This window comes from Hydra viridissima, unplaced genomic scaffold, assembly GCF_058129835.1.
Source record: "Hydra viridissima isolate aposymbiotic clone 2 unplaced genomic scaffold, HvirCarnegie_v1 scaffold_6, whole genome shotgun sequence".
NCBI lineage: Eukaryota > Metazoa > Cnidaria > Hydrozoa > Anthoathecata > Hydridae > Hydra > Hydra viridissima.
Window position 1 is genome coordinate 14,983,298 of NW_028324305.1, and position 18,829 is coordinate 15,002,126.

At 28.0% G+C, this 18,829-nt stretch overlaps 2 protein-coding genes across 2 annotated transcripts in view; one reads left to right on the forward strand and one right to left on the reverse strand.

Moving 5' to 3' along the window:
• Positions 1-1,997, reverse strand: part of LOC145190344 (uncharacterized) — a 3,991-nt gene extending 1,994 nt beyond the window's left edge. Inside the window, exons 1-6 of the mRNA XM_090091384.1 lie at positions 1,767-1,997; positions 1,467-1,586; positions 1,229-1,351; positions 802-1,123; positions 227-390; positions 1-72 (exon numbers count right to left, since the gene is read on the reverse strand). The exon at positions 1-72 is cut by the window's left edge and continues 79 nt beyond it. Of these exons, the coding sequence (XP_089947510.1) occupies positions 1-72; positions 227-390; positions 802-1,123; positions 1,229-1,351; positions 1,467-1,586; positions 1,767-1,976 (1,011 nt within the window). The 5' untranslated portion in view covers positions 1,977-1,997. The remainder of the gene's footprint in view (positions 73-226; positions 391-801; positions 1,124-1,228; positions 1,352-1,466; positions 1,587-1,766) is intronic.
• Positions 1,998-7,189: 5,192 nt separating this feature from the next.
• On the forward strand, positions 7,190-18,535 carry LOC145189648 (116 kDa U5 small nuclear ribonucleoprotein component-like). The gene is made up of 23 exons (XM_090090487.1): positions 7,190-7,358; positions 7,651-7,719; positions 7,949-7,999; positions 8,363-8,399; positions 8,581-8,937; positions 9,476-9,558; positions 9,741-9,815; positions 9,902-9,993; positions 10,173-10,300; positions 10,544-10,750; positions 10,847-10,933; positions 11,517-11,575; positions 12,006-12,380; positions 12,512-12,746; positions 12,830-12,920; positions 14,144-14,230; positions 14,331-14,457; positions 14,673-14,760; positions 17,289-17,407; positions 17,497-17,591; positions 17,718-17,871; positions 17,968-18,075; positions 18,216-18,535. Exons 1-23 carry the CDS (start codon positions 7,245-7,247, stop codon positions 18,309-18,311), a joined length of 2,934 nt encoding a protein of 977 aa, XP_089946613.1. The 5' UTR covers positions 7,190-7,244; the 3' UTR covers positions 18,312-18,535.
• Positions 18,536-18,829: the final 294 nt, after the last annotated feature.

The window sequence follows — 18,829 nt, forward strand, 5'->3', positions numbered from 1 at the left end:
ATAGAAGTCATAAAACCTCCAATTCCACATGTTACACGGCCTGCCATCACCAAGCTTGAAGTAGAATTTTGGCTTAAAAGTAAAAAATTGTTGAGTCTTAAAAAAAAAGTTCTCTTCGTTTACAATTAATAAAATTTATTTGAACATGCAAAATGAGTTTGTAGCCGACGAAAAGTAAATTAAAGAAACTATCTTCTGTACACGGTATTTGAAAAAACAAACTCACTTGAAGGTTTCCGTAGCAAATTCCAAAATGTGATTCGAAGTCCTTTCCAGATTTGCTGTTTTTATCAAAAGTTTCATAAAGATAGATAACGTCGGCTAAAAAGTTTGATTTTGAAAACTCGATTATATGTTTTGTGTATTCCTTCATATTCTCTACTGATGTTCCTGAAAATAAACAGTTGTTTTCCTCAACGTCGTTTTACCTTCTTTAGACTAAACCAGTTTATCAGATGTTTTAATAAAAGCTAATCGAAATATTCAAGAAGTCTACGGATAATACCAATTGTATTAGAATAATAGAAAATATAGAAAAATATTATTTGGGTCTCTATAGAAGCATCGTAATGTGTCAGGAAACATTTAATTTAATATCTCTATAATCTATGTTCACCCCTACTATGTTCTTTTCTTTCTTTTTTTTCCTGTTAAGCTATGTTCTCCCCCTGTTAAGTTATGTTAAATCCAAACGCAATCAAGTTTATATATTCTTCATAGATTCAGTGAATGTTATTTCAATAAACAGCTACTTAAAACAAATCCCAAGAAATTAATTAACGGTATGCAGAAAGTCTCTACCTTTAACCCCACCTTTTGATGGCCATCCGGTTTCACTAACAATAAGAGGTAAGGAACTTGCGTCTATTTTGCTTAATGCTACGCGACACCCACGAAGCATGGCTTCAAACAATGATCCGTCTCTGCCGAGAGCATAGTTTAAAGATATGTCGTTGCTGTAGCTGTAGGAAATGTAAGGATAAAGCTTGATGCTAAATTTTGATCCCGTATTTTTTAATGTTGCAGTGATCATTCGCATAGTTCCAATTATATCTGGATGAAAAACTGTATTACTCACAGGAACTGTGTTTGTTAAGACAACAGTACTGAAAGGAATCGTTACCTGCATAAGATGTAAACAAAATACCATTGGATTAAAGTATACAAAATGCTATAAATCAATAATCAGATAATTAAAATTAACGAAAAATAAATAAATTTCACTTGCCTTCATATAATTTCTCAGCCCGTTTGCAGATAGCAGATTAATCATAGAATTAAAAGCGCTAAGAAGATGGGATATTACTTGATCACGGTTCACTTCGTGAAATGGATCGTTACCTATTTCAATCTAAAATGTTATATTTGATATTTTTCTTGATTTGTTGATGTAATAAGATACCAACAATCAAACTTTTGTTGAAACGAACTTTTTACAAAAAAAAAAAAATGTTAAAATTTTTTACCATTCGAATGATTCCTCTGTATTTTTTAAGATTTTTTAGGATGCCATTGATGTACACTGGATTATTGTACACGTCCCACAGCTCTGAATTTGGAATTGCAACAGTAATTTCTACACTATCCTAAGGTATTTAAAATAATAAGCATAAAGATGTGTTTAACAGCGATAAATAACCAAATAGAAATATTTATTGGTGAATTTTCATGTGTTTTTCACATGTTATCAAACAAAATGCAAAAAAGTAATAATAATATTAAACAAGTAAAATGATAACAAAGGCATGAAAATAAAGCGCAGATACTTTTCCAAACATATTTTCAACGTGGTAAAGCCAACTTGAATTAATTGACCAAGTTTTAATGTATTGAACACCTTGACTCTTGAGAACCTGTAGAGCATCTCTATAGCCCCATGAACTCGTGTCTAGCCGAAGGCCCATGCCAAGGTTCGAAGTTGTAACTTTTGCTACCAAGGATGCCAAAAGAAAGCAAACAAGGTAGAGACTGTACATTGAGCTAAATATTTTGATTGCGCTAAAAATTTACTTAAAATTTTCTAAATTATTTATTGTCATTAAAAAGCTTAAAAAATTTATACTTACATTTAATATTGCAAGAAATGAAAAAAGAATTTATGTGACGATGCTTTAGAGAAGAGGGAAATCTTTTTTTCAACAGAAATTTTTCCATTTTTAAGTCATTATTCAATAACTATATTCGCCAGAGAAATAAATTTTTGAATTGTATCTTTTTTTATCTGTTTGTTAATGATTTTTATTTTTAAAAAAGTTTTTTTTTATTACTATAAAAGTAATTTATTGTTTTAATAATCATGAGCAAGAATAATCATGTACTAGAATAATCATAAACAAGAATAAGAAAAAATTGATTTTTTCAGATTTTTGTTCATTATCAAACATTAAATTAATTTTCAAAAAAACTTTTAATCATTTTTGAGATTTTTAATTTTTTAGAAAAAAAGGATATCATGTCCCATTGAGAAAAGTAGTAAAGGTCCGTTAGCGGCGCGCCGATGCTAGTTAAATATAGATGGGTCAATAGCGGGCCTTGCATAGCGCAACAACGTCGCCATGCGCCGAGCAAGGCCCGCTATTGGGCCATCTATATTTAACCAGCGTCGGCGCGCCCCTAACGAACCTTTACTACTTTTCTCACTGGGGAAATTCAAATGATATTTGCACGTTCATAATTTTGTCGCGGTCAAAAACATTAAAAAACACGTTTGAAACATTTTTACGGCAACCTACATAAAAAACCATCGACCACAAACGAGTCAGTATTAAAGCCATCGTAGACATGAACAAAAATACCAGAAATTGGTGCATAAAACTGAATAATAGGTACGAGAGAAGCTGCCATATATAGATTAAAATTATTCGTATATTATTCAAAATGTTTGACAAGTTGAAAAATTATTGACGCTGTCAAGAAGTTCCATAATGAATTGTTTTTCATAAACAACTTTTATGTAAAAACCGACCCAATCGTTGTTTCTGACAATAAACTTAATTATGCGTAACAGCACATATTTGATGTAAAGGTTAAACGGGTCTTAACCTTTGCTGATCTTTTTTCTTGTTGCATACATCTACTTCACATTGTTCATAAATATTAATTTAGCAGTGATGACAACTTTCTTATGTCAAAAGGAAGTCTTAGTTTTCAAGCATGCGAACTATCAAATTGATCTGTTTTTAAATTCGTGCATATGAACATGACTTCACATTTTACTTAAAATCAACAATACTTTCTTCGTCCGTTTCTTAAACTTGTGTTGAGTTTGACTGTATAAATGATATCAAAATTAAAATGGGTGAAATGCATTCTTTCATTTTCACCAAAATAAAATGTTTGTGACAATTTACTCCGTTAACTGGGACAACATTACTTGGTTGCGTAGTAAGATGTCAATTTTTCAAATTCGTGCTTTTTGGTCAGGCCTCTTGCATGGAGGATTTGCTAGTACCCCTTTTCCTCTCCTACTTATCTGTAGATTAACCTCGCTCTGCTCGGCATAACAAAGTGCTATAATTATTGTGTCAATAAAAAATTAAACTGCAAAAGCATAACAAGAGAAGGGAGTGAATCCTCTAAGATTGTTTTATAACACAATTAAATCAAAAATTTCTTGCAGCTACGTTCCTAGAGTTTCAGACACTTAAGAAATAAAAGTATTTAATATATATATATATATATATATATATATATATATCTGTGTGTGTGTCTGCATGCATGCATATATGCATGTATGCATGTATGTATGTATGTATGTATGTATGTATGTATGTATGTATGTATGTATGTATGTATGTATGTATGTATGTATGTATGTATGTATGTATGTATGTATGTATGTATGTATGTATGTATGTATGTATGTATGTATGTATGTATGTATGTATGTATGTATGTATGTATGTATGTATGTATGTATGTATGTATGTATGTATGTATGTATGTATGTATTTATGTATGTATGTATGTATGTGTGTATGTATGTATGTATGTATGTATGTATGTATGTATGTATGTATGTATGTATGTATGTATGTATGTATGTATGTATGTATGTATGTATGTATGTATGTATGTATGTATGTATATGTATGTATGTATGTATCGTTGTTCGTTGTAACTTTCCATTTTAAATTACCAAGTTTTCTCTGCACAATTCTGAAAGTAAAAAAAAAAAATAAAAAATTTAACTAAATCAATTAATCATTAGTTAAATTCTTTTACACCACCCTGTTGTATAGGAAACAACAACAGCAGCTTGGTGGATCTTGCTTGCAGTCTAGGATAGCAACAACTTTTGAATGCCGATGAAAGAAAGTCATTACGTGCAATGGCCAACATTTGTAAACAAGTAAACCGAGTGCCCAGTTAAAATTTGTTTTGTGCAGTAAAATGGCATTATAATTTTACTAAGCAGTAAAACTTTAACGTTTTTACTTTTACTGTGCTCGTTTTTATATTGCTATTATTAAGTAATTAGAAATATTAAAATTGGTGGATGAATAAACCATTTTTGGCGAATCCCTGGTGTTGAATCTACATGGTGAGTTATACCCAATTTTGGATTAAAAAGCTTAGAACATCATGACATCATTTTCTTTAGTGACTGTAGTTAGAAAACATCATTTAAAGCCCAAAAAATTACCCATTTAATAAACGAGTGGAAACCAACAACAACATGTTTTGGCTCATCACATAAGTTACTCGCTTTAAAAGTTTTAGTGACAGAGCGACATTAAAATGATTCTTATATAAAAGAAAAATGTGTATGTTATATTTGTTCGTATATGCTAGTTGTCGAGTTTATTCGATGGTTGATTGACCTTACAGTTGTATGAATTTTAATAAAATTTGAAGTGTTAAAGAACTCGGCATCTGTAGCCCGCATACTATATGTCGCCATACCACTTTTGGTTAAGGTACCTTTTATTTAATATTTAAATAAGAGATTGGAACAAGAATTTTGATACCACATGCTTCATAACCAGATTGCGAACACATGTATGTGAACATTCAGAACCTGTTATATGTAGATCAAAAAGGATTCCATCTAAAACTGTTGTCCAACATTTCCATTTAAGACTTTTTTTTTCTTAACTGTTTAATTCTCAACAAGTTCATTGCTCTTACAGTCTAAAAACTTTATATGTATTTTGCACAAAACTTTCTTTTTTTTTCCTTTTTAATCTTTATACCTGTAGAAATGGTTGTGTGATACTCAAAAAATAAATAATTTAACATTTTAAAAATGATTTGATTTTTTTGGGTGTGGAGCGCAAAAGTTTAAACTAATCTCAGGCGCTTGCTAGGGCTCTGATGACAAAACATGAGTTGATCTAATAACACAACCACCTACAACCACCCACAACCACCTACAGCCACCCACAACTACCCACAACCACCTACAACCACCCACAACCACCCACAAATTATCTTTAAAATGTTAAAACTAGCTTTGAGTTCTTTCAGACCAAAGTTCAATTCTAAACCTATGTTTTTTTTGTTTTTTTTGTTTTTTTGAAGTTCATTTATATCTAAATTATTTAAAAAATAAAAATTAAAAATTATAAGCAATAGCATATTTTACAAGTATATTCATATAAAGCTCAGATTGCGGAACTCTTTTATAAATCATTACGAATATAGTGACTCTTACGAGTGATTACAAAATATATTGAGCTTTTTTAAATTCATTTAAGTTCAAATGTATTAAAATTACTTCAAAAAATCATGCAATCAGGTGTATTAAAGTTGGTGGATGGAGGGAGGGGGGAGATAAGAATTTAGTGTTAGGGGGCATTTACTGTAGGATTTTGCATTTTTTAAATATGAAAAAAAAAACAAAAAAAAAACTACAATACTAAATTTTTAGAAAATAAAATTTTTATAAAAAATGCTGTAGAGGTTAAGTTTTCACCAGCCTTTATTAACCAACTTAATCTTGAATTTCTATATTTTCTTTTAAAAAAGTTAAGTTTGCTGATTTACAATGCCGTCCGGCATTGTAAATCAGCAAGTTTAACTTTTTATTTACGACATTGACCTGTGAGATTTTTTATATATTCCGAGAACCTCTTAATCTATTTCGATATTTTTTTTGTTTAAAAGCAAATTTATCTTCCTTTAATAAATGTAAAGATAGTTTTAACAAAATTGATTGTAAACGATTGAAAAGAAAATGCATTCGCAAGTACAAGTGAAAAAAATCATTTTGGGCAAGTGGCTTAAAAAGCATAATAAAGTAATAAATTAATCACAATCAAATAATTGCAATTAAATTGAAATTCAAATTCAAATTTTTAAAAATCCAAAAGCATCAAAAGGACAACGCAAAAACCCAAAAAGTTTTCATAGAAACTATTTTTTCGTAAGATAAAAATAAATTTCTACAATTTCTTAAGATTTTACGTTCAATTCGTGCCATTATGGCCATTATTCGTGCCATATATATTCGTACATTATGTATTAAAAAAAAACAATGTTGGACCGAAATTTAATATTAAAAAAAAACAAGTATTTCCTTTAGGGCCGAATTTAAAAAGGGTTCTCAAAATAGAAAAGCAATAATCATATTCAAAAGCTCCCGCACATGGCGCCTTGCATCGATAAACACTTCATGTGATAGGTTTTATAAAAACTCTAAATCACCAATTTTATTTCTTTATTTTAAAAACTTCTTTAAACTTGTACTATGATACGTTTACATGGGATATATTTACATATATACCACTGTAGACTATAGTCAAATTTTGGTTAGTGGGTTGCTCCAATCAAACTTTTAGTATCATCTACAATAAATTATGAGCAGTAGTAGCAGTCTAATTTAAAGAATTACCCATTTATATGATTAGCTACTGACAAATTAAAGTCTGTCTTTCTTAAAATTAGCAGTCTAATTTTAAGAATGACAGACTTTAATTTGTCAGTAGCTAATCATATAAATGAAAATAGATTAATATATATATATATATATATATATATATATATATATATATATATATATATATATATTAAAAAAAAAAGCTCATTTTCATAATAATACCTTGCTCGCTCTATCTAAAAAATGCTATGTTTTTTTATACATCACAAAGTTTTTGGAATTTTAACTTCCATTATGACATGAATTTAAATTGCACTTGTGTTCTCATGATCTGATGATGTATTTATTTTTTTTCTTTTCAAAAAGGGATTGCTATTTAAGTTTAATTTTTTTCTGCTCAAGTTACCATAATTATATACAAAGAATGGATGCAGATTTGTATGATGAATTTGGTAATTATATTGGCCCAGAACTACCAAGTGATGATGAAAGTGATGAGGCATCTGATCAAGATAATGAAGATGAAGATCAAGATGATGCAAGTTTCATAATTAATTTTTATCAAAAGCATTCTTCTTAAACAATAGTAATATGCAATTTAAATTGTAGTAATATAGAATGATTACTCGATTCTTTTTACATTAAACCAAATTCTAATTTAATATCTAAAGGTGTACACTTAGTTAAAACATATTTTTTAGTTAAAATATTGCAAAATGTTTGTCATTTTATTGTCAATTAACACAATTCTGTGCTTGCATTTTTTTGAGAAAAAATTATTTTTTATACATTTAACTACTATTCTTGTATTAATGAAATTTACTTTTCAGGAAAATGAAGAAGCTGTAGAGAAAGATGTTGATGCTATTGAAATGTCAAATGCAGTTGTTTTGCATGAGGTAGTTTTTATTTATCAGTATCTAAATGTAGTTATAGTTTACATGTTTCCATTTTTAATTCTAGCTTTTACATTGAAATAATTAACACTATTTATGTTACATTTTTTATGTTTTAAAAATTTATGAGATATGTTTAGAACTTTATAATATTATGATGAATTATCAAAAATATTATGATTGTTTATTGTGATAGAACATGTATATTTATTCTGTTGCATGATTTTTGTAGGATAAAAAGTATTACCCTACAGCCTCTGAGGTTTATGGACCTGATGTTGAGGTATTGTCAAATTGATACACACTATTTGGTGAAATTAAAGATCAAAGATTTATATTATCTTACTGTTAAATCTTGATTCGTTGAATATTAATTCAATTAAAGAATTGAATTTACAATTTTTTTCTAATTTATTTTATGAATGTATATTTATTGATTGCTTTTATTTTTGTAATGATATTTTTTATCATCTGTGTTTGGAACAATTAGAGTCTTCACATTTACATCTTTTCCCATTTGTTTTTTTAACTTTACTTCTTTCCATTTTATCATTTACTTACGTAACATGTTGATGAATCATTGTGTGTACGTCTGATAATATTGAAAATATTATTTAATCTAACATGTAGTTATCTTTTTATGTAGACAATTGTACAAGAAGAAGATGAACAACTTCTGACTGGTAAAAAAAACTTTTGTGCTCTTGGAAATATTTTTAGTTGTTCTGTATTCTGTATTGAAGTATATTCCTTTTTTTTTTTTTTTTTTTTTTTTTTTTTTTTTTTTTTTTTTTTTTTTTTTAATAAATTTATTTTAAAAAAATCATAAAATATTTATAAAAACACCTGTAAATATTTTTGTAGAACCGATCATCAAACCTTCTGCAAGGAAAAAGTTTGCTTTGGTTGAACAAGAACTCCCTGCTACAACATATGACATGGAGTTTTTAGCAGATCAAATGGACAATCCTGAGCTCATACGAAATGTTGCATTGATAGGAAACTTGCATTCTGGAAAGAGTAATTTTGTTGATGCTTTATTTGAGCAAACACATCCTGAATTGAACAAAAAAGTTAATGATGGCGGCGGAGATATGAACTATACTGACACATTGTTTACAGAAAGAGAAAGAGGTGTTAGTATCAAAAGTACTCCTGTAACTTTAGTCTTGCCTGATTCTAAAGGAAAGTCTTATCTTCTCAATATTTTTGACACTCCTGGTGAGCATTTTTTTACTTTTTTGTTTCAACTTTAAACACTTTTGTGTTTAAAGCTTTTCATGACAGTCTGTTAATGCTGTTATAAGTTTTTTTAGATTTTTAAATATTGGAAACCAATTATTGAAAAATACAAATAAATTAATCTTAAGTTGTTTCTCTTGTTAAAATTTGAGCTTAAAGAAAAATTGAGATTATATTTATTATTTAGCTCCAATATTGGTACAGCCCTTTAAATGAATTTTTTCATACTTTAAAGAATGTGTTTTATATGAAAGTTTGGTTATGATTTTTTTTTTTTTGTGATTAACAATATTCCCAAATAAAATGCTTTTAATCTTACCTGAAAAACAAAAATAAGTAAAGTTTATGAATTACTTGACTGTTTTGCCTTAAACCATTTAAATGGTAAATGTTTTTCTTCAATATTCTTCTTGAAGTTATATCAGTAACTTGAATTTTTTTATCTTTCGCTTGGTATGATATCAAACTGAAATTTTTTATTCTATTGTAAGGCCATGTAATTTTTTTTTACTGTAAGGCCATGTAAATTTCTCTGACGAAGTTACTGCTGCATTAAGATTATCAGACGGTGTTGTTGTTTTCATCGATGCTGCTGATGGAGTAAGAGTTTTATATGTGACACAACCACTTTTTTCTTTTTTTTAATAGAAATGTTTTTTAAATAAGTTCCCAATCCTCGACTGCTGTAACAAGTTTTTAAATTCTAAAACGTTTGTTAAACACTTTTGTTTTTAAATTTTAAAATTCTTTGTACACTTAATAATGACTGAAAATGATGTTAGGTGATGATGAATGTAGAACGACTTCTTAAACACGCTGTTCAAGAGAAGTTAGCCATTAGCATATGCATAAACAAGGTTATAAAGAAAAATTGTTTCTTTCTCTAATTATTTTTTATTGCTAAATTTATGTATATTTTTTCTAAATTATTTGTATCTAATAGATTGACAGACTTATATTAGAGTTAAAGTTGCCTCCTACAGATGCTTATTATAAACTCAAACATATAATTGATGAAGTGAATTCACTCCTAAGGTAAATATATCATGGTCTTTATAAAATCTTTTATATGACTATTTGTTTCAGTATGTAATGCAAGAGTTAGTGCAATTTTTTAAAAAAATTGTATTTTTACCTAATTTTTCTGGGCAAGAAAATAAATATCAATTTTCTTTGTTATGCTCAATGAGAAAAGTAATTAATTTTTAATTTAGTGTATATACTGAAGGAGAAGATGATATTATTGTATCACCATTACTTGGTAATGTCTGCTTTGCAAGTGCTCATTATCGCTTTTGTTTCACACTCGCATCATTTGCAAAGTTATATTGCGATACTTTTGGTGAGTCTATTTTTATTGCTCTTTCTTCTATAAACTCAATATTAAAAGTTATCATTAAATTTTTTTTACTTATAAAAAGTAAAATTGTGAAACTAACAAAAAGTTTAAAAACAACAACACCATTATTTTTCTCTTATAAATAATTTCTATATTACAAATGAGATTTTTTAACCCATTCATTTATAAAGGAAAAAAATTGAATTACTCATTACAAACTCTGTATTTTAATGGTTCTTTTTTAAGGTGGTGGTGTGAACTATGTTGAGTTTGCAAAGCGTCTTTGGGGTGATGTTTATTTCAATGAGAAAACTCGAAAGTTTACTAAAAAAGCACCTCTAACAACTGCTCCGCGGACTTTTGTAGAGTTTATACTGGAGCCAATGTACAAACTATTTGCACAAGTTGTTGGAGATGTTGATTCAACTTTACCACAAGTCCTTGATGAATTAGGTAATTATGGAACGTTATAGATATATATAGTTTGTAGATAATATTTTAATGGTTTTTAAATAGAACTGGATTTCAACTGTGCTTTTCACTATTTAGGAATTTATCTGTCAAAGAGTGAGTTGAATATGAATATTCGCCCTCTTTTACGATTGGTCTGTAAAAAGTTTTTTGGGGAGTTTACAGGTTTGTAATATATTATCTCTATATTTTCTTTTCAAAAAAGATTCTCAACTGAAATAATTGTAAGTTAATAAAATCAAGGTTTTGTTTTACACCCATAATAATAAAAACAAGTTATAAAACTAAATTAATAACATTAAAAATATTCTATCAAGAAATTATGTAATTACTTGACAAAAGTTTAAAGTTCTTTTAGGTTTTTAAGTTTGATTGATTAAAAAAAGGCAGTTGAAACTCATTAAATATATGAAGCCAATCAATCAATTCCAAATAAAAATTCCAATTAAAAAGTTTCTTATGAGGGTAAAAAGTTTTTTTTTTTCTGAAAATTTTTTATTGAATTTCTTTATTTAATGTGTTAGAAATTTTTTTACAAAAAATGCTGAATGACCTTTAAATGGCTATCAATTTCTTTTAAAACAATTACAAATCAAATACATGCTCTTTAAGTATTTCCATGATATTATACTATTACTATTTCTTCTATCAAATAAAACTCTTTTTGCAGATTTAGTTTCATCTATACTTACTGGTTATTGAAATTATGAATATATATGGTTTATTAATATTATAATATTTGGTTTAGGCTTTGTTGACATGTGCGTTAAGCATATACCTTCTCCTCTCATATCAGCTTTTAACAAGGTAAACCTAAAATATTTCTGTATGTTTTTGTTTTCGTTTTTTTTCTTTTCTTGTTGGTATCTTGGCTGTCAACAGCTATTTATGTTTAAAGAATATGCAATATAGTCATTTTTTAAAGTAGTGCCCTGTAAATAAACTGATTATATTTTTGATAGAATTTGTTAAAAAGTTTCAAAAGCTGAATTTCAAAGCTTTTAAAAAATTTAAAATCGGATAATTTCTCTGAATTTTAATGTCTTTTTCCCAACCTCTCTGATCTTTATTTATACCTAACTACTAAAGAGTTATATTTTGTATATATTCAAAATAAAAAATTGCCTTTTTTTTTTTGTCTAAAATAAAATCAATCATTAAAATTGAAATTAAAATTTGGTTGTCCTGGTCGCACTTTCTAGCTTTTGATATAGCATTTAAAAATTTACTCTTTCAGGTAAAGTTTTTATACACCGGCCCTTTTGATTCAGAGATAGCTGAAAGTATGATTGACTGTGACTCAGAGGGTCCTTTAATGATCCACACAACAAAACTGTTTCCTTCTGAAGATGGCACACAGTTTTATGCATTTGGTAGGATCTTTAGTGGGACACTTCATGCAGGGCAGCATGTTCGTGTGCTTGGAGAAGGTTACACCATGGAAGATGAGGAAGATTCACGTGTTAGTGTTGTAGGACGTCTCTGGATTAGTGAAGCTAGGTATAAAGTTGAAGTGAATCGAGTTCCTGCTGGCAACTGGGTTTTAATTGAAGGTGTAGATGAACCAATTGTAAAAACATCCACAATCACCCAGGTTAATGATGTTGAAGAGGTATGAATAATTTTTTTAAATCATAAATTGATCTCACCTCACTTCTGTTTACATTCAAAAAAAAATAATAAAAAAAAATTGTTATTAAATTTGCCAAAGATAAACATTTTTAAGGTAATTTATATTTATAGGTGTATATTTTCCGTCCATTAAAATTCAATACAAACTCTGTTATAAAAATTGCTGTTGAACCTGTCAACCCTTCAGAACTTCCAAAAATGTTAGATGGTCTTCGAAAAGTTAATAAAAGTTATCCTCTTGTTACAACAAAAGTGGAGGATTCTGGAGAACATATTTTGTTGGGTACAGGGGAACTATATTTAGATTGTGTTTTGCATGACCTACGAAAGATGTATTCTGAAATAGGTAAGAACAAAATAAAAAAATTAATTTTTTTTAAAATTGTTTAATTTCATCTAGTAATGACTGAAATTTTTCCACAATAATAGAAATAAAAGTTGCTGACCCTGTTGTGACCTTTTGTGAAACAGTTGTTGAAACTTCTTCACTTAAATGTTTTGCAGAATCACCCAACAAGAAGTATGTTTTTTGTTCTTGCAAATTTTTACTGACATGCTAAAAAATTACTAACATATTACGCAAAGTGAATTGTTAGGAAAATTTGATAAAAGCATTTTTTTGTTTGCCATTTTTTGATAATTTAATTATAAATTATATAATTATTTAAATATAAAATATATAATTATTTAATTATAAACTATTGTAAAACAAAAACAAAAATTTTATGTGTTTCAATTGTTATTAAAATTTAAAGTTGTACTTATTATTTATAATAAATGATTGTTTTAATAATTGTATTGCTAAAATGTCAGCAATAACTTTTAAAATTTTTTTAAAAAATTTTTAAATGACCATCATGATGAGCATAATGCAAAAATAAGATAACAATCTTTTAATTTTCTTAAAAAAATCATTTTCACTTTTTGACTGTTTTTTTACATTTGTTGTTTTTTCCCATGTTTTCAAATTTTAAAAAACCTTTTATGAAATTTGCATTCACACACACAATTTTATGAAGAACTTTTTTTTAAAAAACTTTGGTTATGATTTGACATCTTTAGATATAGGGTGAAATACAACTAAAGCTAGAATCTAGAAACTCAAAAAATAATAAATCAAACTGAAAACATGTTGTCTTTGTTATGAAATGTTTTGATCTTAAAAGTTTTAAAACTAGGTTTAATAAATGTTAATAAAAAAAAAACTTTTCATTAACATTACAATAAAGTTGTAATATTAATGAAAAGTTGTAATGTTAATGTTGTTGTTTATGGTGAAATCCAGCAGCCATTTTTTTTTTTTTTTTTGGTGCTGCCTTCTAAAGATTACAAATTTTCTGTTAAGTTTTTAACATTTTTCTTGATTTAATGTTAATTTACGTGAAGATCAAAAATCAATTGCTTAATTATCAAATAAATAGTTCACTGTTTCATAAAATTTAAGAAACATTTTAAAACATATTTTTTTGAAAGGTCACAATACAAGATGAAAACTTTTTCACTTAGTTTTTTACATAGCCAAAAAAGTTTTAGGAGCAAGGCATTGAAGATAGAAAAAGTTTTATTTTCATGAGGGGAAGTTTTTAAAATAAGCAGCTAAAAAAAGTTCTAAAACAAATATCATGATGTTGTTAAAGTTTTAATGGAGAAATACATCTAATGTCCCTTTTAAAATATATTTGTCTCTTATGCAATATAGTACTCATGTAATGCAGTTTAATGCTATTTTGTTAACTTTTCCAGAAACAAACTTACTATGATAGCAGAACCTCTAGAAAAAGGACTGGCAGAAGATATTGAGGCTGGAAAAGTCCAGATATCCTGGGATAAGTAAGTCATTTTAATACAAAGTTTAATGTCAAATTTTTTGTGTAAAAAAAATTTTATGTTATTTTTGAAAGTTTTAAATTAAAAATGAGGTTTTATTTAGAAAACGTCTTGGAGAATTCTTTCAAACAAAATATGACTGGGATTTGCTAGCAGCACGATCTATTTGGGCATTTGGTCCGGACTCATTTGGTCCTAATATACTGGTTGATGATACTTTACCAAGTGAAGTATGTAGCAATCGATTAGTAAAGGGTCTGATTGGGATAAATTTTGATTAAACCTTAATCAAGCTACATTTTATTATTGACATTGTACAAAGCACACTATATGATATTAACATACTAAAATTGTACAAAGCATACTATATGATATATTCACATATTTTATTTTAAGTTTTTAAGTCTTAAAAAAATTTAGATGAACACCATACATTTTAATTTAGGTTGATAAAGCCTCACTAAATTCTTGTAAAGATTTTATAGTTCAAGGGTTTCAATGGGGTACTAGAGAAGGTCCTTTGTGTGATGAACGTAAGTAAACTTTATATTTTGTGAAATTTTTTAAGGAAAGAAATTTAATATGTAATATGAAAGTAAAATCTTTATTTATTGCTGGCAAGATTATTAGCGCTTTCAAAATAACCTATTTTTATACACACATACACTCACACACTCACATACACACAGATCACATACGCGCACACATATACATACAGATTAAAAAAAAAGTTGTTTCAAGCAGCTGAATACTAAAATAATTCCATTTAGTAAAAAAAAAAATTGATGCATGATTCATATTGATATATTGATGTATTATACATGACATTTTAAATTGTTCATGTTTTAATTTCTCTTTTTATGGTTTTGAAAAGAAACAAGAAATGTTTTAAGCTTTGTTTAAAGTTTTTTGGGAGATTCTCTTAGTGTCACATGATTTATCTTTAAATGACTTTGAAAAAAAATCTTGTTCAATAGGTTTGCGTTGATTACAAATTGACTGTTTAGATTTAATATTATTTTTCTCTTTATGAGTTCCATTATATTGAGAAATTAATTTTATTAAAATATAATTTATACAATTTAAAAAGGGTTAGTTTATTCAAAAACTGTTGCTAAAATATCATAAAGTATTTTTTATTATAGCTCTGCTTTTCTAATTACTTTAAAATTTTTATACAATTCATAAAAATTAAGTTTGAAACTAAAAATTATTATTCCTTCATTTAGGCAATTCCTTTTTGTTTTTATTTCATGAATCTTACATGCCAATACTTATTTGTAAATACCTTGTAACCCACAAAAATCTCAAAAATAAAGAAATATTACCAATGTGGAGTAAGAGTTGTTGCCATTGTTAACAAATTTTGATTAAGAACAAAAGTTGTTGGGCCAGTGGGGTGTTATTATTGAATTCTTGTAGCATTGTGTCATGCATTTGATTATTTTGTTCATCTGCCTCAGATTACCAAAATAATCACATGCAAGATACAATTTCAAAAAATTACTTATAGGTAATTTCTATTATTTTTTAAAAGCAAAATGATCAAACAAGACATGTGATCTCACGTTAAGTACTAATATTTCATTAAAAATCTTCTTAATTCTGACAATAAAAATTTAAATTTATATCTTAAAAATAGCTAAATTTAGCTGTTGTAAGTTTTGTAATTTAAATAAATTCTTAAGTAGTTAAGTAAGTTGTGTGGAGCTAAAATACATTTAGCATAATCACATAATTAGTATAACTAAATATAGTTATGCTATTACACCTTGTTTTAAATAAGTTGTATAGAGCTAAAATACATTTAGCATAATCACATAATTAATGTAACTTAATATAGTTATGCTATTACATCATTGTGTATAAGCTGCTGCCAAGGACTACTGAATGAAAGTATGTGTTAGTTTTTGGACTTTGCTAGTGGATGGCCTCCAATATTTACTCCTTAGTTGAAGGCTCATTTAGTGTTGTATTACTATTTTTATAGAAAAGTACACTTTTCAATATATAGATTTGTAAATTGTAAGGGCAATTACAATCAACATATAAGTTGTCTGCTGCCTAAGATGAGGTTGAAAACCAAAAAATGGATAAAAGAAGATTTTGTTGTTGAACCATTTAAATTTTTTGATTTAAAAACATCAGCCTGAAAATACAGAAATGATCAAGCTGTCTGGAGTCTGAATTCTTGACTAACACGTGCATCTGGTATGTTCTTCTTAATTAGCAACACTAAAGACAGTACAATGTCACTTTGAAGCTCCCAAAGAAAATCAATCAAAGTTGATAGAAAACAAAATGCTTACTGAGATCATGGGCTTATGAGATCATACACTGTAACTCATGATGAAAATATGAAATCAGAACATAGGTCCAAAAGAAGAGGTTTCAGTTTGACAGTTTTTCATTTGTGTACATATAAGGTAGTGAGAACAGGTTTATAATTTGTGAAGAAAACCAAACACAGAGCATGTTGTAGAGAAAGGCATACAAAAATTCTGTCACATGGCAAGGACACATGACTTTGGTTTATCATCAAAAAAACCTTTTTAAAATCGTTTGGCAAATGTTCTTCTAAACGGGAGAAGAAAAAAGTAATCTTTTTTTATCAAAAATGAATTAAAAAAGCTACGGCTGTAATGTAAATATTGTGTATTTATTTTTAGAAAAGATTTCTCATCAGAATAACTTGTCATGGTTTTTTAAATAGAGTTTTTTATTTTAAACGTTTATATAAAAGGTTTCACTGTATTAAAAGGTTAACAATAACAATAATCTTAATAGCAATAACTTATTATTATTCTAAAATTTTTTTAGTAACGTTGTATTAAAATGTGTTTTTATACAACAGTGTTTTGATGAAAATCAATGAAGTGTTTAGTGATTATTTTCTTATGGCTTCCTCTAGCGAAGTCAGAAAATCGACTTCGCGCGTCTTTTTATTTAATAGTCTTTGACTGCTGTATATTCAAAAAACATTTTATTATCTTTCTTAAAATTGAAAAAAAAAATTTTTTTTATCTCAAAACGTGCTTATGAATCGCACTTGGTTCTTTAGCAATTCGTAATGTGAAATTCAAGATACTCGATGCCGTTATTGGTAGTGACGTTATTCAAAGATCTGGTGGTCAAATAATTCCAACTTCCAGGAGGGTGGCGTACTCGGCATTTTTACTCGTAAGTGTTTATGTACCTGGTACACTTTCAAAGAAGGGTGATAAAATAGATAAACCGGGTGAGGTTCTCATAAACCTTTTTTCGTTAAGGCTATTCCCCGCCTAATGGAGCCATACATGTTTGTTGAAGTCCAAGCACCTGCAGATTGTGTTTCTTCGATATATACCGTTCTCGCCAGAAGAAGGTCAGTACTCCACCATATTATTAATTCATATTAAAAGTTTCATTCAAATAAAAAATTTAACTTTCGCTTACTAAATATTATTACTCGGTTGTACTGAGAATAAATACATACAACTTTTGAAATTAGAGGTCACGTTACCCAAGATGCTCCGATTCCTGGCTCACCTTTATACGTAATTAAAGCGTTTATTCCCGCAATTGACTCGTTTGGTTTCGAAACTGACTTACGTACGCATACACAAGGCCAAGCTTTTTGTCTGTCTGTGTTCCATCATTGGCAGGTAAAAAATTATCTTGTTTATCAATTGTGAATTTCATCCGAATAAAAAATCGAGTTAAAATTTACAAGAAGAAATCATTTTAAATTTTTCGTTTAGATTGTTCCTGGAGACCCATTGGATAAAACCATAGTAATTAGGCCTTTAGAATCTCAACCTGCAACTCATTTAGCTCGAGAGTTTATGATCAAAACAAGGAGAAGAAAGGTAAAAACAAATTGGCGACATTTAACTTTTAAAGGTTAAAAACGAAAACGTTTTGTGTTAAATAATTAAAATGACATTTCAAGTAGATTAGGTCTCTAAATTTCCGACATATTTTGATGTTCTCTATATAAATATTACAGGGTCTTAGTGAGGATGTCAGCATTGACAAGTTCTTCGATGATCCTATGTTGTTAGAGTTAGCTCGCCAAGATGTAATGTTCAACTACCCAATGTGAAGAGTCCAAAGCAAACTTGTATATATATGTATATATATATAACATTTTTGCGCTCATCAAAGCGAGCTTTTCAGTGTCAAAATAAAAACTGTAAATAAACAAGGAGTTCGTTGCTACTTACTGACGCGTTTGTCCACGACGAAAACTAGCAGAAGGAGCTAAATTTGCTAAATCAGCAAAATTTGTAACGCGAATTGTTATTGTTAAGAAAGTGTTGCTGTAAATTTTTCTTTTTTAAACTAAAATCGGTTTAAAATGTTAAAAAACAACCAATAGAAAATCTTTCTTGAATAATTTATTCTGAATTTACTCAATTTTTGTGAAATCGCGGATGTTGCCAATCAACAAAGAATGTTGTTCTCATGGGGCCAATGCTATAAACAATTCGAAGTTTTTTTCGAGAAAAAAAATCTTTCGTAAAAACGCAATTTTTCACGTACGAAAAAAAGTTCGTAATCTCGAAGAATTTATCGCTGTTTGTATTTTTTTCGGCCATTGCTATAAAGCATAAAACGTAT